Raw genomic sequence first — 25,812 nt, forward strand, 5'->3', positions numbered from 1 at the left:
ATGAAATCATAGATCTAAAATCTATGACATCTGACCAGTTGTAATACAATGAATCCACAAAATGTTTGCCTCTTTCATGAATGATCTTCTGTTTCAACCTTCCCCTTAAATATCTTGGGATCACTGTGTAATGTGCCTTGGACCAATGACAAGTTCAAGGCCCAGTGTCTCGTGAATTTGATTTTGCTTAGAAGAAAAATACCTTGTCCTAGTTGGAGGTAACAGTTGGTTTCTAACCCTGCTAATTTGTAGGATAGTTAATCCTTAGACCATAATGTTATGATTACTGCAACAGCTATTTTATATCAATTTTTAAAGGACTTTACACTGTTTATTGTATTGCTCTTTGCAAGAACTACAAATCTGTAATCCATCCAAAGTGCACACAGTCTTAAATAATGACAGAGAAAAATTTCCATAAACATGCTCCCCTAAAGAGTGTCTCTGCAGCCAAGTATTCACACTGTTACACATTATTAGACAAGAAAATAAAACAGTAACCCAAGGGAGAAACAATCTATTCTGTAAGAACATTTCTCTGGAGAAGGGTTTTTATGCTTACATATTTGCTAAAAAAATAGGGTCCTAGTCCATGACTACAACTACTTGATACTACTGTAGGTCAAGTAAAAACAATAAACATAACAGTAATAAGCACAGTCATTACTCATTTTACAATTTCTAAGATTTTTTTTTTAAGTTAGATCTATACACGAAATTGTTCCACTGATATGTTGGGTGATGCCACAATTTAATAGGCTAATGTCCAGCTTTAAAGATTTTTTTTTCTTCACTATTGTCAGCAATATTTGTTTCAGTGGTGACTTCTTAAGGCATAGAATAAATGATTTAAAGCAACAGTTTCAATACTGTTCAAGGGGCATCTGGCTTCACACTTAAAATTCTAGTTACAAATGTAGGAGTATTTAAATAGATTGGATTTGAATCAAAATGAATACTGAACAAAAATAGTGATGCTATTTCCTGTTATGGTTTCACACACAGTGTAATACCTTGGTATTGCAATGGAAGCATTTTGTTGTTTGGTTCTAGCTTAAGGGCACTTAAAAATCTCGGTACATTTCAAAATTTAGTTTTGCAAGTAATCCTCCAAAGCACTACTGGTGCTGCTTTACAGGAGCAATCAAATGCATTCTGTCTATCTAATTATCTACCTATCTGTCTATAAAGCAATATATATTTCTATAATATGTCTTAAGCGTACTTTTTGTTTTGTTTTGTTTTGTTTTTGACTACTTCAGTTTTGTGTTACTTTTAAACATCTTTGATAGCTGAGTTCGTATGTGCTTGTACTGTCTTTTATTTTTCAACATCTTCAAAATTACAATAATGTTAAATGACTTATTCAAGCATGTTATTATTATTATTATTATTTAATAAATGAATTTATTGGGCTAATAATCTGGTCTAAAAAGGCTGTGAGCAACTACCAGTGATACATTCACACATGCTGAGATATAAAAGTACTTTTCCTTGGATGAACATCCCACTACTAAATTAGTCTAAATGTTTTTTTTCAGTCTAAAAGATAATCTCTTCCTCAGACTTCCCCTTACCACCCCACTATGTCATCATCATAAGAAAGGGTTTTTTTTTAACCTTTTATTTGTAATAATTAACCCTCTTGCTATAGAGAATGGCTGGGCTCCCTGTTCTATTCACTTCAAGTTTTCATCTTGATTTTGGGGCAGCATCTGTGTTATTTCAGTTCTCATTTGTGAATACCTTCCTTCCTCTCAGTGTTCACTGCTTTGCTGTTCTGCTTGCATTCAGCATATTAGGACAAGGCTGTTGAATGAGTTCAGAGTGCTTCTTTGACTTTCCTTAAGGTGTAAAACCAAAACAGTATGTTGGCTTTTTTTTTTTTTTTTTTTTTTTTTTTGTGACAACTCCTTTGGACTTTTGATCTGGGATAGTTTTAGATTTTTAATTAGGAATCCATATATGTTTGTCATGCACACTTAGTAAAATTCAATTATTTTCTTCCTAAATCAAAGAGAACTTAAAGAGAGATACATTCTTTGTATATATTCGTACTGTATTCGATGTATATTCAATATATATTACATACATATCCTTAATTTGCAATGTATAGTGTATATACATCTTGTGTGCTTGATATCCAAATCCTGGATACCGTTCTCAGGAAAAATTCCCAATGACATCAATATGAGTTTTATCTGAGTAAAAATTTCATGATTTGGCTCTTTGTTTTCAGGATGGGAGTTATCGTTTTCTACTTTGAGCACTCATTTGGCCTCAAAGTACCTTGGCTCAACCGATTTTTCAGTAAGTGTCTGGCAGCTGTACTGGCACACTTCCAGCATCATGGGATTCATATTTATCCCTACATGGGCATTTGGCCTTCTTCAAGTCATCACAATTATTTCTAGCTTATTGTCCTGACTGTAGAACTCTTCCCATTTTCAGGCAAAGAACAGATTCTGAATCACTTACAGAAAAGAGTGGAACTGTTCCTTTGCATCCATGTATATATGAACACAATCAAGATCAAGTATCTCTAAAACAATATTATAAAGTATTGTTTCATGCAATATACTCATAAAAAGAATGTATAGGCATATGTATACCAGGATGTGATGTGGTCTGTTCAGTCGAGAGTAAACTGACTTCACAGATTCAGTGAAGAAAGATAAACTAATTTTCCAATCCTGATGTAGGTGTGTGAAATGCAGTTAAAAGGACATTGAAATGTATTACTAGGAAACTTAAGCAACAGTTGAACGGAACAATCACTTAAAGCAAAACTGACAACAACAGCAACAGAAAGTTACAGTTATGCTGTATTTCACTGTCATGGAATTTTCTCACCCTATTTCCTTTCAAGACAATCTTCAAAATTTGCTCTGGCCTCTGACAGCTGCCCCTGGTGTCCCAAAATGCTTTGCTTAACAGAGAATAAGAAAAAAGGAAGAAAGTTGGTTCCATTTCATATGTGCTCCTATAGTGAGATTAGATCACCTTAGCTTCTTTTACTTTCATTCATCTAATCTTTCTTCTTTTGTCATGTTGTCTCCTTGCAAGTAGCCTATACATGCCTGATGCCTTCACTGTTTCTTCAGTTAAGCCTTAAGATGTTTCTTCCATGTGACCTGTAAACCCTAACTAATGAAATGTGGTACAAATTGATCCAAATCAACAAGCTAGCCTAAAATTTCAAAACTTCATGATAGAAGTAAGAAGAATTGACAATAGCATTTTTAAACGCTTATTTTTGTCTGTCCTTTCCCCATCCTGTCTGCTAACATTTTTTGCTGTTAATCACATTCAATTATGTCACAGATTACCTGTGACTCATTATTTCTCGGAGTTCCACATGCACCCAAAACAGTTTGTGAGTAATAACAACAGTGACCCTGATAACAATTAGTGCTATAGTGATCCCTGAACTACATTCATTATGGTAGTGATTTTTATGTGAGGCATGAGTAATGCAAAAGGACTTTAATGCAAAGTGAGAGATAATCACATTCTTTGAAAGACAAATCTTCTGAGTGTAGATTGAGTAAATTGATAGCCTTTCCTGCTTTCTTCTAGCATATATTTTATTAATCTGAATAGTACATGCAATTTAAATTTAAAACAAGCCATCATGCTAGCATTTTCTTTAGATATGTTTGGTATATCAGTACTTGAACTTTAGAGAAAAAGTTCACACAAGCCTACCACATTAGTACCAGATTCTCAGGGAGCAGTAGAAAGCAAGTATCATTAATGAGACTGCCTTTGAGACAAACATGCATATTACATCTTCACAGAGTTCAAAAAAGATATGGAAATGTTAATTTAAGACAGTTGTTTGAGTATCAGTGTGTTCGCATACCTGCTTAGCACATCAGGAACTTCATATGAACAGGATAAAAAACATATTGAATCACAACATCTATGAATTAGGATGCAACAGAGAATGCTCAAGATGGTAGTGAAGATGTTGCAGACAGGAGAAAATGAACAGCTTATATATCCCCCAAGACAACTGCTGAAGTTGGAGGCAATCCCTATTCTATTGGCCATCAGGATTATTTTTTTTACGAGTTTTTAGATTGCTTTTGTTTTTAGATTACTTTCAGATTTATGAAAAAGTGTAAGCAGATTTTGTTCCTAGGCTGACAAACATACATACTAATTATAGTAAGAGCAGTGGCCAATGGTACTTATCTGAAATGTGTGTGAGTGGGTTACTCTTATGCTCATAAGTGGACAGAGGAATGTGAGTTGTTTTAGTCTTATACACTGGCATTTCTGAAAAAAGCTCTGAGTGGTGAGTATTTTTCCTGTGACATCTCTGAAATCATTCACCACATCTTCAGCTTTCCTCAATTACAGCTTTAGATTACAGCCCAAACTTTTAACCTTTAGATACAATTAGATTACTATTTTTTAGCTAGTTTCTGTGACATGGAACAGATACAACTGACAAGGACTATTCACATGTGGCTATTTGTCCAAGAGACAGCCCAAGAGATGTGAGTCTGCTGTAGTTCCATGCCCTCAACTCCATCCTGTATTGAAGCTAAGCATGTATTCTCAATAGGCACATGCACACAGAGGACATATATGCACAATGTGTATATGTACATATATGGCTGGCCACATAGATCACAGAGGCACACAAACCAGACATGCAAACACAGACAACACAGTGGCCTCATCCTGCTCATCCCTCTGGATGAGTAGGATGGAGGTCTGCCAGTGGGAATGTATATATATACACATGCAAACATAAATGCATATACATATATTCAGTGTGGATTCCCTCAGTAACAGGACTCAGATGACCTCTCCAGTTTCTGGCACCCAGACAGAATCTTAGATTAATAGAATGGTTCATGTTGGGGGGAACCTTAAATATTATCTAATTCCAAACCCCCTGCTGTGTGTAGGGATGCCACCCATTAGATCAGGTTGGCCAAGGCCCCAGCCAGCCTGGCCTTGAACACTTCCAGGGATGGGGATCCACAACCTCTCTGGGCAACCTGTTCCAGTGCCTCACCACACTCATAGGAAAGAATTCCTTCCTAATATCTAATCTAAATCTACCCTATTTCAGTTTAAAATCATTTAAAACACCTTGTCCTATCACTCTAGTCCCTGACAAAGAGTGCCTCCCCAGTTTTCCTGTAGGGCACGAGACTGGCCCTTCTAATCCCATTATCACTCTATTTTCACACACTAGTTCCTTCCAAAGTGACCTAGATCCCTTCCTTTCACCACATTTGATTACTCCACTAAAAAACAAACAAACAAACAAACAAACAACAACAACAACAACAACAACAACAAACTTAGTAAGTTCTGTGCAATCCCTCAATGCTCTTCCTCTGAGTCCCATAAAATATCCCATATCCCTAGGCAGTGATCCCCCTAGTCCAAAAGGTGCTGTGGTATTGACTTATCTGCATGGCTTGAATTGAGAATAAGTAATCAGGATCTGTTTATTTATTTATTTATTTTAATCATAATCAAAAGTTTTGTTTTGTTCTGTTTTTGTTTGTTTGTTTTTAACTCTACTTTTTAGGAGCATCCCAGACCAGAGTATGAAACCAAATTGCTACAGAAAAAGATGAAAAATAAAAACACGACAACGGAAGATCCAAATGAAGTAAGATGTGGCTTATCTTTTCACTTACATTTTGATATGTTTTGTTATATTGTGATTATCTTTCTGTCTCTGGCAGTTTGCAAAAGAAACTTTATGGTGCTTTTCATCAATCTTGTATGTTGCTTGTTCTGGATCTTATGCTATGCAGCCTTGTAGTGCCACTGAAATGTTTCAAGGTCATGACTTTGCTAGCTCTGCAAATTAAAATATTTTACTTAAATAGTTGAACACCAGTTCAAAAGTAGTTCAGGATCTACTCTGTAGAGCGATGAACAATTAGAAAGGAAAGATGATCAGCACAAGAATTCTTCCTTTGTGGACAATAATGGAAGCAACTTTTATTGTAGTGAATTCATTGGCATAATTAACACTGACATCTTTTGTCACGTTGCAGTCACACAGTTGTGCAGTTTTGATAGCATTTCTATTATAAACTGGGGAGATTTAGATTAGAGATTAGGAGGAAATTCTTCACTCAGTGGATGATGAGGCACTGGAACAGGTTGCCCGGAGAAGTTGTGGATGCCCCATCCCTGGAGGTGTTCAAAAGCAAGTTAGATGAGATCCTGGGCAACCTGATCTAGTGGGTGGCATCCCTGCCTATGACAGGGGAGTTGGAACTGGATGATCTATGTGGCCCCTTCCAACATGAGCCATTCTATGATTCTATGATAAATTGATTGAATAATAATCAGTATATTGTTTTTAGATCGAAGTGCATTTAGGATTTTTCTGCTTATTTCAAACCTAAGTACAAACACTTTTTTTTTTTTTTCTCCAATGTCTTCTTGTAAAATGCTGCTTGAGTTCTAGTTCATCAGCACTCATAAGCACTTCAGTTTTGAGGTTTGGTACAACAAATTTAGCCTCACAATACATGAAATAACGATCCCTTTCTTCTGCTGCTCACCATCAAGACTGTGATGTGTTTCCAGTAAAGCATTTATCTCAGTAAGACTACCTTTCACTTAATGGACCAGCCAAACTCTACAGAAGACAATAGAAGGATTATTAATTACTTTAAAAGGCTTTGGATATGGCCCAATATGAGCAGAGACTCTGACACAACAGAATGACTCTGCTGTATGAGCTGTCTGACTCAGGAGAGGTCTTCCATTACACCCTGAGCACGTTGTTAGGCCTTCTAGTGAAGAATCAAAGATGGTAAAAGATGGCTAAAGCAGCTGCTGACATTCAGCTCTTTCTGATTTAGTTAAGTGAAATCGGGAAATAAGTAAGCACCTGGTGCTATAGAATATTAAACTTTTGCAGTCCTGAGGCAGAGTTAAATGATTAGCTTTCTTCTAAGAGTGTAGGTGGAAAATGATGAACAATGTGAAGATCCAGCAACATACCAAAGAGCAATTTAAAGATTCAGCACTATACAAATTCGTTTCAGACATTGCAAAGGGAAAGAACTCCCAGTTTATAGTATTATTTAATTCTAAAGTAATTTTGAAAAAAATAGATTCCAGTTCTTGTGTCATTTAGTGATTTTTTGAAGCTTCTGAATTCATTTCATTAAAAAAAAATAAAAAATAAAGCACTTTGACATTTGCCATCATACAGTTACTCGGAGGGAGAAATAAGTTATTCATAGGACAGAAGATTTAATTTGGATTGATTAAGATAAATCTCTAAGAAAGATATTAATCTTGTAACTCATGCACCACCATCTCTCTCCAAAATGCTAACATGTATTCCAAAATTCTGAGCAGTTTTCAGTCACTGAATTTGATTATTCATTCTGTTGCAATCAATTTTTGGATTCCTTCTCTTTGCTTCCCTTCCCTTCCCTGCCCTGCCCTGCCCTGCCCCCTTTGTTATTTTTATTTTCAGTAAACAACAAATTAGTCAGTTTGGAAGGTCTCTTGCTCAGACTTTGTACCTCAAATATCTTATAATATAAATGTAAGCAATGTTTGTGTGGGACCTGCTGAAGAGGGAAAAGCCCAGTTCTTTAATTGAACTGTTATGTTTAACCATTGCAATGTACCATTTCATTTCACTTTGGAAGATCCTGAAAAGTTAGGCATTAAAAGTGATGAATATTTGAGTCTGGAATAGTTATTCTACATAATTTTTAGAGGTTTTAATCTTTTCTTTTTCTGCCTTCAGATGGCTGTATGTTTTACTTATTGCAATATTCAGCAGCTTTTGCATGGCATGTTAATATCAAGGCACAGGTTTCTGTGAGGTCTCTGGCTCAATACTTTCATCTTGTTGGGTGGAAGCCAGAGTACAGAACTTTGTCATATTAATAGTGCAGATTTTCTAGCAACTGGACTTGCATCAAAGTAGAGGTCTCTGTAGTCAAAAATTCATTCCTCCTAATTTCTTGTTTTTTTTTTTACACATAAGCCTCAGCCTCAGAGAAGTCTTGCTTTCATCATGTCTTTGTTGACAATCAAATGTCATGGTATAAGTCTTTGTGAAGTTCTTTCCTGAATACTTTTAGATAACTAGTGTGATTTTGAGGTATATCATTTGCGTGTAACAGGTCAACAACTGCAGTTTGCTGTATTGATATCAAAGAACAGGCTCTGGCACCAGTGGCTACAACTTGTTGTTACTTATCTCGTATGAAGTCAGAAGTCTCTAGTTCAGCAGCTGTGGCTTGTTGGGGTAGAAGTGATGCCAAAGCCACAGCTATTGTGAGAATATTGACTTAGAGCTTACATAAAGGCATCTATTTCTATAAAATTACTGGCTTATTTCCAATATGTTAATTCCTCTGTTCTGGTGAGGATGTGACTAGTTTTATGTTGAGAAACTGAGCTTTTATGTGGAAATCTCTGTGTACAGTGCAATTTATTTATTTTTTTTCGTGTCTTACTTCAACAATGAGTCCCTGTTAAGCTAATAGAATTATTTTACAATGAAGGGATGAGTGTTTTGTTGTGTGCTGGTGTTGTGATTGCAGAAGAAAATCAACACCAGCAGTTTCATACTCTCTTCAGTGATAACTTGGGAATACCTATTAAGAGGAAACCTACGTCAACACAGAGTTTTCACTGTTGTTGAAGTCATTAACTTTAATGAGTGTGGAAGATGCCCAGTACCTGTAAGGGCCAGTAAATCTGAGTCTCTCTACCAAGGCAACTCATTTCAAATTAGCTTGACTGAGACTGAAAATAGAAAGTATTACAGATCTAGTGTACTGCTTGCTTAATGGGGTTTGTATTATAGAGTATAGCTTCCATACAAATACTACTTAGAGTATTTAGACTCCAGTAGTAAGAAGAGAACAAAATTTTAGCCTGCACTATCCTGTGTGGCTCAGGCTGTTTTAGCAAATACCTTATTGGTTATTTTGAGAAGGGGAAAGAAAATGTGAGGACTCAGAACACTTCACTAAAGGTTAGTATGAAGTTTTTCTTACAATTATACCTCAGTGTTCTCCTGTTTCAGAAGACAATTCATTTAATGCTGAAGAAGTTGAAACATTTGCATGAAATACCTCAGGTTAAGTAGCAAATGCATAAAGAGATAGTCCTTATAAATTATGACATTTATTTGGAAAAATGACAAGTTCTAAGTGAAAGACTCTGGAAACGTGCAAGTGAATCGACTTAAAATCAGTAACATTATTTGATTCTTTGAGGTCATGAAAATAAAGCCTTGCAATGTAAAACTTAGTTCCAGATTCATATACCTTAAAAGCTTTCTTTACCCTTGCAGCAGAGATGAATATTCACATTGTGTGTGTGCATGTATTTGTTTGATGATATGTTCATGGGAAGAAGGCAGTTGTAACTGTTTTAATAAAGCAATTTTTTTTTGGATGTTGTTCTTGTTTAAAACACTATAGCACTGAAGATGTGAATAGATATATTTAACAAAAAGGATAAAGTTACTCTATCTGCAGAATGTTAAATATAAAAGGTGTTGGATACTTGTAATCTTGTGATAAGCTGTTCCTCTCTCTGTGCAATACTAATGTTCCAAATGGAAATACATCCAGGTCAGGAAATGAAAATTGGTCTTGTGCCTGAAAACATGCAGATGGGGCTAGATTGAACTCTCACTGGAGGTGATGGAAAGAAGACCTTTCTGTCATTTCTGTGAGAGATGGATCAGGCTCTATCTCCTTTTCATTAAATGTCTAGCTGATCTGGCAAACACGATGAAACACCATATATATTCTTATCTTTCTTATTTGGCAGAAACCCCAAGAAGTCATTCCATATTTCTCAAGGAAAACTTTCCTTATAGAAAAAAGGGCTTGTCTCTTGTCTCATGTCCTTACTTGGAGCAAACCCTGGAAATAACAAAATATGGCATTCTATCTTAGTTTTAATTACTTTTTAAAAATGAAAGTGGCAAGATGCATTATTGTTAATTCAGCTGTTACATGAAAGAAAAAAAAAGTCATCTTTCTTTCCAAAACATTTCATTTCAATTAACAGCTGAATTAAAGCAAACTGGTTTGAAAAAGGTAGGTGTCTAATGTAAGGATGATACAGGTGAATATAAAATAGAGTTGCATGCTGCTAATGAATGCCTTATGAATATATTTTAAAATTTGTCAGCATTGCAAGGCATGAAATAGTACTTCCTGCTACTAGTAGATATCTCAGATTCCAGTTCTGCATAGGCAAATACCCCGACAAGAAACACTTCATATGTTAGAGTCCGTCCCTTTATTAAGCAAATCCTTGTTATGATTAACTATTAACTAAAGGAAAAAAAACTTTTTTTTTTATTTATATATATTAGCTATAACTGTGTAGAAGAAACCAAGATAATTGTTTATAAATATTAATTTGAACAATCAGAATGGTAAAAGATCTGTGAATAGACCTAGAGTTCTTTAATCTCTAATTGTTTTTGTCAAATCTCTAATTTGAGAAAAGCATTTTTCAACATTTATTAGACCTCACTATTAATGTGGTAAAAATACCAATTTTGATTCAGCATTTCTTAAATTTGATGATGTTTTTTCTAGCCTTTCTCTTTCCTTGCTTTATTTTCACAAATGCCTTTTCTTCCCAAGCATATGGGATAGTAAGAGGAATATGTAATAATTTATATTTTTTTCCTTTTCAACTTATTCCTTGTATCATTAACTTTTATAAATAATAAATGTAGAATTAGTGGAGGTGAATAAGGACAATTGTGATGATAATCTTAAAGAGAGATCTTATTTTCTTTATCGTTTTGTTATTTGGTTGGCTAATTGGATTAAGCCAAAATTTGAAGGCTAATGGTTATAATTCTGATTATTTAAATTTTTATTTGTGTTCTTGGTTACACCAGTCTACAACAGAGTATTCATAAACAAAACTTGTGTCTTCAAAAGACTTCTAATGATCTTTCAATATGTTCTTCTTTAGATGTGTGGGTGGTTTGACTATAAGGGATACATGATGTATATTCAAAACTCTTTGCTAATGTTGACTTAGAATTTGATTATCTATGAGCTAAAAATGTCTTATTTGCTCTTCCATCTCTGAAAATCTAAAATGGATTTTCTCATTTGTATCAAATAAATAAACTCACTGTACAGCCACAGTACTCTGCTTCAGTATTTAGAATTATATTCCAGTACTATAATTCCTTTGAAATCAAAAACAGCCTTCAGAAGGATGGAGCTCTTCCAATAACCCTTGATTTGAAGAAATAAAATGCGTAGTAGAAATACACAGTCACAGAATCACAGAATTTCTAGGTTGGAAGAGACCTCAAGATCATCGAGTCCAACCTCTAACCTAACACTAACAGTCCCCACTAAACCATATCCCTAAGCTCTACATCTAAAGTCATAGGATAATTCAAGTTAGAAAGAATTTTAGTATTTTATCTAGTTCAAACTCCTGCTCAAAGCTGTGTCAGGTATATTCAGACCTGATCAATCAGGCTATTGGATAATACTGGATAGTGGGGTTTTGAAAACCTGATGGAGACTGCACAGACTCTCTGGACAATGCTTGACTGTCCTCATGGTTCTTCATTTTGTCTAGCATGAACTTCTCTTGTTTCAGTTTATGCCTGTTGTCCCTCATTCTCTTGTTATGCCCCCCTGTGTGGCACCTGTCTCTGTCTTCTTGATGACAGAGCTAAACAAACTCAGCAAGCCTTTGTCCTCAGCCTCTTCACACAGAAAGTTCTCCAGGGCCCTTTGCTGGACTCATAAAGGTTAGCAATTTATTTTTCCTACTGGATGGCCCAAAATAGGACACAGTATTTTAGGTGCAGTCTAATGAGTGTTAAGATGTCAGAGATTATCACTTCCCTTGATCCACTGGCTATGTTTCTGTTAATACAGCTGTATGCTGTCAGTGTTATTCACTGCCAGGGTACACTCCGGGCTCACATTCAGCTTGCTGTCTACACAGAACCTGAAGAGCCTTTTCAGCAGAGACTGTACCACTCACTGCAAGGAGTTTTCACTCCCCAAGGCAAGTCTTCGCATTTGTCTTTGCATTTCATGTAGTTCATATAACCCTGTTCTTCAAGCCTGTCTCTAGGTCCCTCTGGATGGCAGCCCTTCTCTCAAGCAGTTTGATTGCCCACGACCCCCATGTCTAATGACATCTGTACATAAGCAAGCGTTCCATCACCTCCTCTAGGTCCTTCCCTAAAGATGTTAGATGGGGCAGTCCTAGTACAGACCTCAGAAGTACTCCAGGTGTTACTGGCCTCTGGTAAAGTACAACTTGTTAGCCAATATCCTTTGAACCAGACCATCCCCCTCGTTTTTTGCTGAAGTCAAGGCAAATGATATTGACAGGTCTCTTGGCCACAGGTCTAGTCATTTTCTCACAGGAAGCAATCAGTTGGTGAGGTTTGATTCACTTTTGCTAATCAAATGGTGATAGTTCCCAAACATCTACTTCTCCTTCCTGTGCTCAGACATGGGTTTCACTTACAGTGACATCAGCCTGCTCCTTTACCTTCTATTCCTCCTCTCCAAAAGACAGGTGAAGGAAATCACTGTTCTGTCTAGACATCAAAAGGTTGTTTAACTAAGAATATTGGATGCTTTTTATTCATCTGTTGAAGGCTAAGAAGTGTGGATCGGAGCCAGGATTTTAAGAAAAAGGTATGTAATTGTCACGAGACACTGCCAAAATAAAAATTAGTGGTCTTTTTCAGAAGAGAGCTTTGAACCTAGAAGCAAGAGTAGGCAGGGTTGCTGTTTGTTGGTCTGCTCATTTGTGTTACTCATTAAGATTCTGGCTCAAGGAAACATTCTTTCTAGGGCTTGTGTTTAATCATGTAGCTGGGACTTAACAATTAAAGTTAAGCACATGCATCAGTGTCCTGAATACGGATACAAATTATGTGCTATTTTGAATTGAGACCTAAGCTTCTTATTGACAACAATAAAGATGAAGCAGGTCTCTTTCCTATTAAACTGAATGGAAAAACTCATTCCTAAAGGTTCTATTCATCAGTTCTTGAAATTAATAGGAGTTCTGCCTGAGTAAATAATAAAGTATTGGTCCTTAAGTCTACAGTTACTGCAGATGACTTACTATCATGTTGTACCCAATGAAATACTATAATAACAGGCTAGAGGGTTATAGCAAAGTCTCAGGCTGAAAAATAAATCTCCAGAAGTCTGCTGGGTTTTGATTTAATGCAGATAGTTGAAGAAGAAAAACTAGAGTATTTTCCTTTCCCGTATGCTGGTGACAAACTCCTGTATCTTGGACTATATTTTTTACTTTCTGTTGAGCATATTTATAGGGTAAATTTCATACTATTAATCTCCAAGGTCAAAGCAGAAGCCTAGATTTGGGACAAATTTTACATAAATTGGCTATGGAAACAATATTCAGTTGAGCTAGTTGCCAAGATTTTTTATTTTTTATTTTATGCATACTGCAATCCCGTCTGCATTTTTAAAGAAATAAATGGCATTTACATTAAATTCCTTTGGGTATCCATCCTATGAAGATTGAAATTCCACTTACTCCAAATTCAAACAGCTAAAGAAGCCAGTTGGAACTGCACAATTTTTACAGCTATTACCATGCTTAATTGGAAAACATTTGCCTGCTGATCTGCTAATTTTCACGATCCACTTAATTTAGAGATAGGATGACATGCTGTTTAGAAGGTCCTTCACATCACATCATGGTATTTAATGAAATAAACTTGAATTCTTACCTGGTTATTCAAATCATCTTTTTCTCCTGTTGATGTCACTTGAGAATCATACAAGTGAATTTAATGAAAGCAGACTTTGGATTGTTAATACATAATGCTGAATTCATGGCTTCTTTCAACTCCATTGTTTATGCAGTGAAAATGTAAAGCTGGTTTGGATGCATGAACTAATTTAAGAAATTCCAGTGATATACACCTTCTGTAGCTTTGCAGGCTGGTGCACGGCTAATGATATAAATAAAACTGGAATTTCACCTTTTTTTAACATAACTGTTAGAAATTCAACCCATCACATATTTTTATTCTATTCTAAAAATTCCATGAAATTATACCAGAGAATCAAAGAAAGATGTTAGGAAGCTTCTGCAACTGTTTGATGCCAAGGTGCAAGAACAGTTCTAGGTTTTACTGCTATCTTTGGCCTAATTGCCAAATTTACCTTAAATCATATGGCTAAAACGAGTCTCATATTTGAAATCCACAGCTCATTGGTGTGGTAGTCTGTCTAATTCCCATCCTTCCTACCCTTCCCCCAAGCAACAGTGAAGAAAATCCTGGTGGGTTTAAAATGGAACAATTCCTTGAACATCAGTCTGGAGTCTCTTAACCGACAGATACCAGCCGCCATTTTTCCTTTCCCTAAATAAATTCAGTGGCTTAGAGAAACACAGTCAACTTTCTGGACCAAATATTGCACTGTTTTGTTTCTTTTGGACCTGATTTTCATGTTCAGTGCTTGGTTTTCTTAGTGAGGCAAATTGCCTGGAAAATAAGTCAGGCCTCATTTCTTGAAACAACTTAAATACTTTTTTGAAAATGTTGGTACTTGTCTCCTATATTCAAAATATTCCTATATTCTTGATTAATTATTGTACTATAATATTTGAAAATATTTCAAATATCAGTTGGACTGTGTTACAAATGCTGTATCAGAAATTCAGCTTCACTTCTGTTTTTATGTCAATGCACTACCAAGGTCATCCTCTTGATAGGCAAACTTTTTTTTTTTTTCCAAAATTCTGGGTCTATACAGTTAATTCAGTTCTTGCATCTGTTTTTTCATTTACAGTAACTCCCTCTTTACTCCTTTGCTAGGTTCCTTCCTTCCTTCCTTCCTTCCTTCCTTCCTTCCTTCCTTCCTTCCTTCCTTCCTTGCTACAGTTCTCTCCTTCCCTTCCATAGATTCTTTTCTTCTGCTTCACCTCAAAATATTTATTTTTAAATATTCTCACTTTGCATCTCATAATTTCTCAGCACTACAAGTATTTTCTGTTTGTCTAATTTTCATTACCAAGTAAAGATAATATGGCAAACTACAGTGGCCAAGAGATTTTAGAATTTCTCGTATACACTGGCCAAAGAGATTTTAATAGGCTTTTTTAGGATTTGGGAAAATGATAAAGTATAGTAAATATCAATCCTTCCACACAGAAAAAAAAATATTTACTGTAAATTATTATTTAAAAAATCTATTGCATTTACTTATGGTTGTCTGAAGGATATCTTTCAAATACAATGCAAAATATCATTCCTGATGTGGAGAGAGACTTTTTCTCTCTTAACAAAACTGATGCTGAATAACTTGAAAATTAAAACTAATATGAACTTCTTGGACATTATTTTAAGGAGAAAGATTATCAAATCCAGCAATACAGAATGATTGGTCTTTACAGATAAAGAAAACATTTAAAATAATTTCAAATAACTTTTCTTTCTATAAACATTGACCATGAAGAAATTATTGATTTTATTTTCTTTTTACTTAATCTATTGTCAGCTGATGGGTTCGTGCAAGGCAAACAACATAGTATTTATGAAAGTATCGCTGCACGCTTTTAAATCAGCACTGGTCATGAAGCAAAACAGCAAAATTCTGCTTCAGATACACTTGAGACACAGTTGAAAAGGTCTGCTCAATACTGACATTAAATACCAAGGAATCACAGGATCACAGAATTGTAAGGAACCTCAATTTGTAAGGGACCTCAAGAGATCATCGGGTCCAAACCACCTGCCAAAGTAGCTTCCCTAGAGCAGGTTGCCCATATAGGCATCCAAATATGCTGTATCTGATAAATGAAAAAGAACCTATAAATGATGTTCTCTAGAACAAGGTCATCTTTGAGAAATGAAATGAATCAATTAGCAAAGTATGCTGGATTACAGAGCTTTGAGAGTTGAAGAGGTTTAATATTTAAAAATTCTAAAAAATATTGTAAATTTGCATCCAAAGCAAGCATGAAAAAAATAGTAGTAAAGGGCTCTGGACATAATTAGGCTTAATCACATTAAACAAAACAAAACAAAAACCAACCAACCAACCAAACAAACAAAAAAAGCAACAAAAAAGCATCAGACCAAAAAAGAAAAAAGATAGCTCACATGAAAAATTATTTTCTCAGGTGCAAAATTGAAATGAAAAGCTGAAAAAAATAATTTTTATTTAGACTTTGAAAATGAAGTTAAAACAATTAATTGAAAAGTACTTAAACATACTGATTAAAAAGCAACAGAAAATAACTGACATCTGTTTAGTAAGAAGATTCTATTTCTAATTCTAATCTTAGTAAGAAGATTCTAAGGTTATAAATCAATATGTTTCACTGAAACTGAATGGAAAAAAAATGGTTATGAGAATTTGCATTAAAAAAGGTAAGTTGGTGATGCAACTATATTGCATCTGGTGTTTGGTGCTTTCTGCCCCATTGTCCCCATTCTTCTTTGCTGTCCCTCATGTGATCATTCCCAATTCCAATCATACCTTTTTTTTTTTTTGTGAACCAAACATAGAGCACTATCAGTAAGGAGGTCAACTACTTACCCAGTCCAAGGAGAGAGAAAAGATTCTGTCTGTGGCTACCTGAAAGAAGGGAGTCCTGCATGCTCTGTAAGCCTTCCTGCTCTTCTTCACGGAAAATGGCAAGGCCTTCATTGTGTGTCATTATCCCTTCAGGGCCAATCTGGTGTTTTCACACTGATGGCTGTCTATGGTCAACCACTGCCACTCCCCCTCCTCAGCAGAACAGGGGAAGAAAATATGATGAAAACAAGCTCAAGGGTAAAAAATCTTGGGGAAATCACTCACCAATCAGCATCACAGGCAAAGCAGACTCAGCAGAATGGAGATTCATGTAATTTATTGCCTGTAACTAACAGACTAGAACAGTGAGAACTAAAGGCAACCTAAAAACACCTTCCCCCTATCTGTCCTATTCTACCTTCTTACCTCAAGTGGCACAGGAGAATGGGGGCTGTGGTCACTCTGTAATGCTTCATCTCTTATGTACCTTTATGGTCATTCTCTTGCCTTGCTCCATGTGGGATTCCTCCCATGGGATGACCACCTTCCCAGGCTGATCTTCCATGGGCTTCCCACATGCTCTTCAAGAACTGCTCTTCAAGAACAGCTCTTCAAGAACTGCTCCCACATGGCTCCATACCACTTGGTCCATCTGTCAGGAGCAAACTGCTCCAGCACAGGTTCTCCATGGGTGGCAGTTGCCCCCAGACCCCTGCTCTTGTGTGGGCTCCTCTCCATGGGCTGCAGCATGGAGATCTCTGCCATGGGACCCATGGGCTGCAGTGGGACAACTTGCTCCACCAGGGTCCTCTTCACAGGCCACAGGTGAACTTCTGCTCCATGTCTAGAGCACCTCCTGCCCTCCTTCTGCACTGACCTTGATGTCTATATGTTAGTTTCCCATCCCTTTATCTCATATGCTCTTGCACAGCAGAATTTTCTTGTATTAAATCTGCTTGCACAAAGGCACAACCAGCATCACTCTGGGCAGCAGCAGGTCCCTTTTGAAGAAGCTATAACTGTCTCCTATCTAACATGGGGCATCTTCTAGACTGTAAAGAAAGGCCAGCCCTGCAAGCCCCAGCTACCAAATAACTTGCTTGTTCAGTTATATAAGCAAGAATGACACAGCCAAGTTTGGCCCCTCTGCTCTTATGCATTTTGAAGGCTCTTGTACTAAAAAGACAAGCTTTCATCCACTCTCATTTATTCCAGTACAATTTTCTGGTGAGGTTACTGTTGAAGACAATAAAGCCCCCTTTTTCACCTAAGTGCCAAGCCAGGGAAGTGTCACAGACTTTTAAGACTACTTTTACTCTTTAGATTCTCCTTATGAAATGCAAAATCTAGAGTAGATTCAGAGAGACAAAATAAATGTCAGAGAAAACTGAATCAGGCACAAAGCTGACAGGAATTTTTAACAGGTTGTAGATGAAAATAAGCATACAATAGCTGTTTTAGCTGACTTACAGAATGGCCAAGATTGAATAATTAAAGAAGTGTACAGTTAAGCGTCACTTAAAAATTTCACTGGGATTTTCTTAAATAAGTTTTTTTTTTTTTTTTTTTTCCCATGGGTTTGTATTTTGTACTATGTGGTCAAAGATACTCTAAATAGGCTTGCATAGAAGCTGGAGTGTTACCAACCTGAGCAATTAAGGTGCAGAATTGGAAACAGGGCTACAAACTAAGGACAGAAAAGTAAAGATAAGAAAATTAAAATAACCAAAGGCTTTTGAGGAAAAAAGCAGATATGACAGATATAATCAACTTAATTGCTATCTAGTTTGGAAATCACCACAATGCTTACAGCGACACAGACTGAACTATTCAAAACCCACAGTTACGTAATTAGTGAAAGGTGAATAAACCTTGCTATAGCATTATGCCACCCCTTTTCCATGTACCTTTTTTTTTTTTTCCTAAGAAACAATAGAAAAAGATTGATAAGGCAAGACTGTGATCCAACAAACATATTTTAAACTGATTTTGCCACCATGCCGTGATGCATTGACACAGCAGCAGAACTACATGTATATTTTTTTGACTAGTAGTGCCAAAACCCAACTTTGTCCTAGAACTGTTTAGTTATGTGGCATGTGACTCCAGTGTCATAAAGGTTGCAATTTTTCCTCACCTCTCTCTACTACACATACACACTCCCTTGTTTATTTGTTTTTGGTAACATGGATTTTTCACCTATTCACTAGGACTAAATACTTCCCTTCCATCTTGGATTTACTTTTTCATGGGTAAGTGTATGATGGGTTCCTTCTTCTCTCCTATTCCACAACAAATCTCTTCCTTACAAGAAGTTAAGCATGTATATAATCTTATACATGTACATAAACATTTACTGAGCCTGTTTTAGAAAGCTCTAGATAGTTGGTCTTGGTTTAAAAGCACTGCAAGAAAGGTTTAAACTTGCTGTAAGTAGTTTCTCTTTGTTCTGAAGGGAAGAGTAGATCTACAGATTGACTATGAGGACTGCTTACATGCTGCTGATTGAAATGCAAGATCAATAGTATTCAGATTAAATCAAAAACTGACCTGCAGGGATATGCTAAGTTGAAGCAGTGTAGTTGACAGAGAAGATACACATCATTGATTGTAATGATGAAACACCCACTGAACCTAAGATGTTCTGTGTATGAAATATAAATTTTGGAATAAGTTTGGCTAAGCATAGTTTATAATTTATATTCTATAGTTTCTATTTATATTTTATAGTTTTAAAGTTTAGCTTTCTTTACTTTTCTATGGTTTCAAGATTAACTAACCAATGGAGCTGAGAGTAGCACTTATTGTCTTCAGAACTGAACCCCTAGATTACATATAGGAATTGCACAAGCTATACATTGAGAAATAAGGAAATATAAAAAAACCTAACATGCTTATAGGAAGTGTGTGTGCATTTCCCTTAGGTATTTCATTTCTTGCAATTGTAGTATTATATAATTTTCATCCAAGCTATTAGTTATAAGTGGGATTTCTAATGTTGCATCCGGAAAAGTTTTATCTATTTTTAGCAGCTTACAACTTTTTAAAACACTAACTTCTCAGTTTAGAATTTTCTGTCATGAATTTCTGATTAGATTTTGGAGTTTTCAACTTCTGGGTGTCCAAATATTTTACCTTAGCTGCTTGCTTTCTGGTGTAGTCCATTGGACAGAAGCATAGAATGTGCTTGTATAGAACAATCTCTCAAAAATGCACGTTGAGTCTTGCTGTAACATATGCTGGTATTAGCTTGTGTCTGTCATGTCTTTTACAAATGTGACATTTATTTATTTATTTATTTTTCCTAAAGTTTATAACAACTGCAAAGCAGAAAGCTTAAACTAGACTTCTTCTAAAATGGAGTGGTAGCTTCATTAACTGATGGAAAATGAAGCTATGTTTGCTATTCCAGTGCAACCATTTGCAGTTCCAAGCCAATTGAATAGCATGTTTAAGATTTGACCAAAGTTTCTGGTCCTTAAGATGTTAATAAATAGTAAGTGACATATTGTTTCCTTCTACTGTGCCAAATTCTGTTGTGGCCATTTAGCACAAATAGGAGTCTTCTAATATTTTGTGTAGTTCTTGAATCATTAGAACTGAATTTTTAATTCTTTGGCAATATTAAAACCACTGATTGTATTTGCCCATTATTACTGTTCTAAACAGTCTAATCCACATTCTTGTTCCTTGATAGTTGATTGAAGTGGTCAAATAGAGATTTAATTGAAACATTGTTTTCAAAATCTATGTGTCATGGAAAGTAACAGTTTCAATGTGGTACTGAATTTAATTTAGAGCTAGATTAGTCAATTGTTTTAAGGTTTCCTGCTAGGTTTAAAAGCTCAAGTTAAATCCTAGAGTCATTCTGAAAGTCCAGTTGCCCCTCTCATGGGTCAGATTATGGCTGGATTTTGGGATAGCCATTGTAGAGAAAAGAAAGCAATAGGATGTGGTATTAAATGCATTTCAGTTGCATGTGCAGCTGCAGTGCCTACTGGTCCAAAATGCCATAGATTTAAGAAGTAACTTCAATTTGTCTAAACATTTTCCTTATAGAAGAAGCAGTTATGACGTCCTCGAAGAATTCAAGGCCAAAAGGCCTCAGGGTGTCAAATTGTTAGTGGTACACAGTTATTCTACCTGATATTCACTTGAAGGCATGCACAAAAGGCTATGAGGCTTTTACTAGATGAATAAAAGAGTTCCTCACTTTTGTGGTTCCTAGTTGCTCAGCAGACCCATCAGGACTGTGAGAAACCAGCCCAACTGTTGTCCGTTTGCAAGGAGATCTATCATCTTCCATATGACATCTAATGGCAAGACCATTTTGGATGGGAAGTGAGTCAGCTAGTTGCATTCAGAAATGTTTGGTATGGAAAATGACTATACTGATGGTAAAAGACTGATTTAAATCCATGGATGGCTTTTGGTGAAAGTATAAGTAGAAATTTCAGTCAAGCAAAATGAAACTCAGCCAGCCAGATGACACTTAAACAATGAACCTTGGCAAGCCTACACTGAAAATCTGGAGGGTCCTAAGTTTGTAAGCCCGTTTCTCCAGGTTTCCCATTTTGCTCCTGGAGGTTTGTACAAATATGCTGCTGCTCTGCATGCACTCAAGGTAAATGTGAAACAGCCCTTAGAAGTGGCTCAATGCAGCAGTATGCAATGAAACTCACTAAGGATTATGCTCTATTTCATCTGAAAAATAATTGGAGTCCACACAGCATGCCAAAGCATTTCCTTGCCAAGCCAGCCAAGTGTTTTGGCTGCAGTATTGTAAGGAACAGAAACCTTGAGTCACCACCAGATGCATTGCAATGCTGTTGGTGGAGCCCAGGTATACTGGAGAGATCAGCAGTCATGGAGCACATTCCTACTAAAGTCCCAGAGGGTCTACATTTAGACTGTTCTTCAGGGGGATGTTGCTGATTGGTCCACAAGCTTGAGGTATAACTATCTAATTACAGCTGTCAGGAATGCAGGCCAGAGAATAAATTGAATTGAATTCATTTTAATTTTATATATGGCTATGTTTTCAAAAGAGTTTAAGAGCTGATAGTTCCCACTGAGAATTGTAAAAGCTGTTGGGAGCTGAGCACTTTTGAAAATCTGGCCAGCTGTGCCTTTACAAAAAGCATCTCTAAAGTTTCTCTTTGTTAGGACTGAAAGAATGAACTCTTCTCAGAGATTTGGACCTGAGGGGCAACAACCGGAGCAGAACATTTTTTAGGGTGTTTTGGCCTTTATTTTCTCTGGCCAGTGATTATTGCCCTGTGAGGGGTGGACATACACACATGACCGACAGACAGCAGAACACTGGAGAGACCTGGATGGGATATTTCCAGGGATGAAGTGTCAGCTTTCTTGTGCCCATAAGTAATTGCAAAGTCCACAGCTCACGTGGACAGCCTTAACCTTCCAGAACCTTTCAGGGTTCTGTTTTTGATATTGAGAACATACAGGGAGGATAAACTATGGGACTGAGTGCGCCTCTCTATAGAAACAAAAGAAGGAGGGAACTCTGTGTTGTCTCTCTGCCTAGGCAGCTTATAAAAATAATAGAAAATTATTTGCTTTGAGAGATACAACCTAGGGAGCACTGTCTGGAGTGCTATCCTTTGTCCTGGATAATGTAGGAAGTAAGCAGCAAGTACTAATGCTCCACTTGAATTTGCAGAAATCTGTGAGGTATAATGTTATGCTGTCCAACATTAACAGCCAAACTATATATTTTTTGTTTTGTTTTCCATTCTTGTTTTCAGTGTTTGGTAGACAGAAATTGCAGGTGCTCAAAGTGAGTGACTGCTTTTATAAAGACTACTATTGGGTACATGTACCATTATTTTCAAAATGTGTATAGTTATCAGTTGACAACAGGTATTTTGATATAGTTACAGATATAGTAACTGTAGTAACAGATATACAGAGATATAGTTACAGACATGACTAAGCTATCTGGGTTGCATGTACATCAATGTGGTGTGACAGAGCAGTAAAATGGAAAGCTGAAGAGGAGGCAGTCATGAAGAAACAATGAGCTCCTAGCAGGGAACACCTGGGTTTTGCCACATTCCCTTATTTGGTCAAAATTGCACTGGCAATTGCATCCCGCATGAATTATGTATTTAAATTAAACCATAAATTAGGACTTTTGGAAACCATACCATCTAGAGTTATAGATAACTTTGAGGTCAGATAGTTATATTTTATTGTAAAGTGGAATAGAAATTCCCAAATCTTGGAAGTGCGTTTTGAAAAGCTTTATGAAACAAACAAAAACAACAACAACAAAACAAACAAAAAACAAACAACAACAACAACGCAACAAATCATTACTTGCCCTTCATTTGACTTCTCAGGCCTCTTTAACACATGCACAAAAGAAAAAGTAGTAGACTTCTCTGGAAATAAAATTCCCAGTTTCACTTGTGACTTTTAGGCCACAGTATTGTTATTCCAGACTTGGAAGCAACAACAGGAGAAAGAAATATAGGCTTTATGATATAAAAATTCCTTCTCTTCTTTTGTCTGTGATTATGCATCTTTGTCAGGAGAATCTGTTGTTATAGATGACTCAGCTAAAGAGAATTCATATTTAAAAACAAAACAAAACAAAAAACCACAAGTCTTTCACAGTGTTCTCTTGTGTCTTGAATTTTTTAAGTATGTTTGCAGGAAGAATATATCACACCTAAAATGCAGTAGTCTTCTTTGTGGAATTGTCTTTTTGACGGTGCCTCAGAGCGGGATTTATGTTGTCTTTTTGTTTTCTGCTAGTTTTTAAATGCATAGGATAAAGAATGTTCATCCTCTCTCTCAGCTACTATGCTCTGCTTCTTTTGTTCTGATTTGTTTGGCCTTGGAGACTGATGCTCCTATTCTCTTCTGGTGGAGAACTAGTAATGAATATTTCAAAATATTTCAAATCAATGCACCACCACAATAGTATGCAAGTAATAATTCATCAAAGAAAATAAACCAATAAACCTACTTTTTTTTTTTTCTCTTTTGAGATTATTAGCTGTTAGATTTTACTTTTGGTATATTAAATTTTATCAGCTGACATCTGTGCATGTTGGCCTTTTAATGAATGAAAAAAGAACATTTTGCAAAGATGTAAATCACACCAACTAGATCTTACAGCAAAACCTGAGGATAATAGCAAGGCCTCTCACCTTCATAGTGTCTTGAAGGATTTTGTTTACCTCCTTACTATTCTTCTTTAACTTGCAATGTCATCTGCATAGCAAGGGAAAGACAGGGAAGTATTTTGTCCTGTATTACAAAGTGATTTGTATATTGACAATGCTGGAAAATTTTGGCCTCAGGATTAGTTCCCTAGCTTTCATTAAATATCAGTGATTCATTTTAGAGTATTGTTTAGCTGGAAAAAGATAGGAAATTGTACTATGGACCATGAAAAATAGTATAAAGGGAAAAATACTAGCTTGATAATATTTGTCATGGAAAGTTTCTGGAATTGTTTTGGTTCCTGAAAACATGTAAGTTGAGATTTTTGACGGAGCAGCACAAAAGATATTTTTCTCTACCAACCCTGTGGCAAACTGTGGCAACCCTATGAATGGTTTGTTATGATACATGGCTTGATGCCATACATCACATATTCGCTAAATATAAAATGTACAGCGTATGGTTTTTACGTATGCCTTCAAAATGTGTGTAGACAGGATCAGGTAATTCACAGTCTGATCCTTTGGAAAAAGGAAAGGATGCTGTCTAAATGCAGGAAACTTTACTTATTTGATTCTTGCTATTATTATTGACCTGATAAAACTGCCATTTATTGCTGACCTGGCTATGTCAGGACTTCCCTAATTCTGGTTCCTATTTGGGTCCATAAGTGCTTTGCTAAGTCACTTAAACTTAGCTTAAATTTAAACTAAGTTTTCCTTAGTCTAATAATAGTGATAGGAAGAAAGGTAGGAATCTTCTTTTCAAAACTAACTGTTCTGAAGTGGTTAGAGACTTTTAACATGCCTAAGGTTTTAATGTGGACAATGCTTCAGGTTTCATGAAGTCAAATTCGAAAAAAACTATCTGAAATTCATCTCCCAAGCAGACAGAAAGCACTTGTATAGAAATGTCCCATATGATTTAATGAAGAAGATCAATGAGATGACAAATTAATGAATATTTTCCTTCAAACAGGACTTAGAAAATAAACAGAATGCTAAAAAATTGTGGAGGAAAAGGGATTGTTACACAAAGAAAAACATACTGTGGTAGACAGAAAGAGCAGAAGAAAATGAACATTTCCAAAAGTCAAGTTTGAGCTAAATTTTGCAAAGTAAATAAAAATAATAATAATAAAGGAGGGAGAGGGGGAAAAAAAGAGAGAAACTATAAAGCAATTTGTATGTGCACATATACAGAGAAGAAAAAGTAATGAGGAGGTAGGGTAACAGCTCAGTGGAGCTTCTACTAAAGATAGCTATGGTACTAAAATTAATCACAAAAGTTGTAGAATGATATAGGTTAGACTGGATCTCTGGAAATCTTCCAGTCTTCCTCTCAAAACAAGTCAGAAACTAGAATAAACTGCTTAAGGCTTTGTTCAGTCAAGTTTTGAAAGTCTCCAAGGATGGAGATTTCACAGCCTGAGATTTCACACAGAAATCTGCTGTAACATTTGACTGACCTAATTGTGAAAAGCTTTTCTCTGATCTCTGATATTTGATTGGAATTTCCCTTGTTGAAACTTGTGTCTGTTGCTTTTCAACGTATCACTCTGTGCCTCCAAGAAGATTCTGGCTGTGCCTTCCCCGTACCTTCCTACTAGACATTTGTCTACAGCAATAACATCTTTAGCCTTTTCTTAAGACTGTTGCTAATGCAGCCCATTATGTTGGCTTTCTTCACTGAAAGGGTGCACTGCTGAGTTGTGTTCAAACTGTTGTCTTGGGTGACTACTAGATCATTTTTGCCAAAATTATTTTCTGTCTACTTGGACCACAAGTTGTACCACTGCATTCCATCCAAGTGCAGGATTTTTTTTATTCCTTTGATGAATTTAATGAGTTTCTATTGATGCATTACTCCAGTCTGCTGAGATCTTTCTGAATAGTAGCCCCACTCCCCAGTGTGTGAATCACTTTCTCCAAGTTGATACAATCTTCAAACTTGCTTAGACTACCAGCACCCAGGATGTTAATAAATATAACTAATAGTATTTGCCCAAGTATCAGCCTTTGAAGGAAACTTCTTCCAGTTATACTTTATACTA

General features: G+C 36.1%; 1 protein-coding gene across 1 annotated transcript in view; it reads left to right on the forward strand.

Moving 5' to 3' along the window:
• Positions 1 to 25,812, forward strand: part of ANO2 (anoctamin 2) — a 199,318-nt gene that overhangs the window by 88,124 nt on the left and 85,382 nt on the right. The window contains exon 15 of the mRNA XM_072042539.1: positions 5,561 to 5,644. Coding sequence (XP_071898640.1) covers positions 5,561 to 5,644 — 84 coding nt within the window. The remainder of the gene's footprint in view (positions 1 to 5,560; positions 5,645 to 25,812) is intronic.

Source organism: Anas platyrhynchos, chromosome 1 (genome assembly GCF_047663525.1).
Source record: "Anas platyrhynchos isolate ZD024472 breed Pekin duck chromosome 1, IASCAAS_PekinDuck_T2T, whole genome shotgun sequence".
In the NCBI taxonomy this organism is placed as follows: domain Eukaryota; kingdom Metazoa; phylum Chordata; class Aves; order Anseriformes; family Anatidae; genus Anas; species Anas platyrhynchos.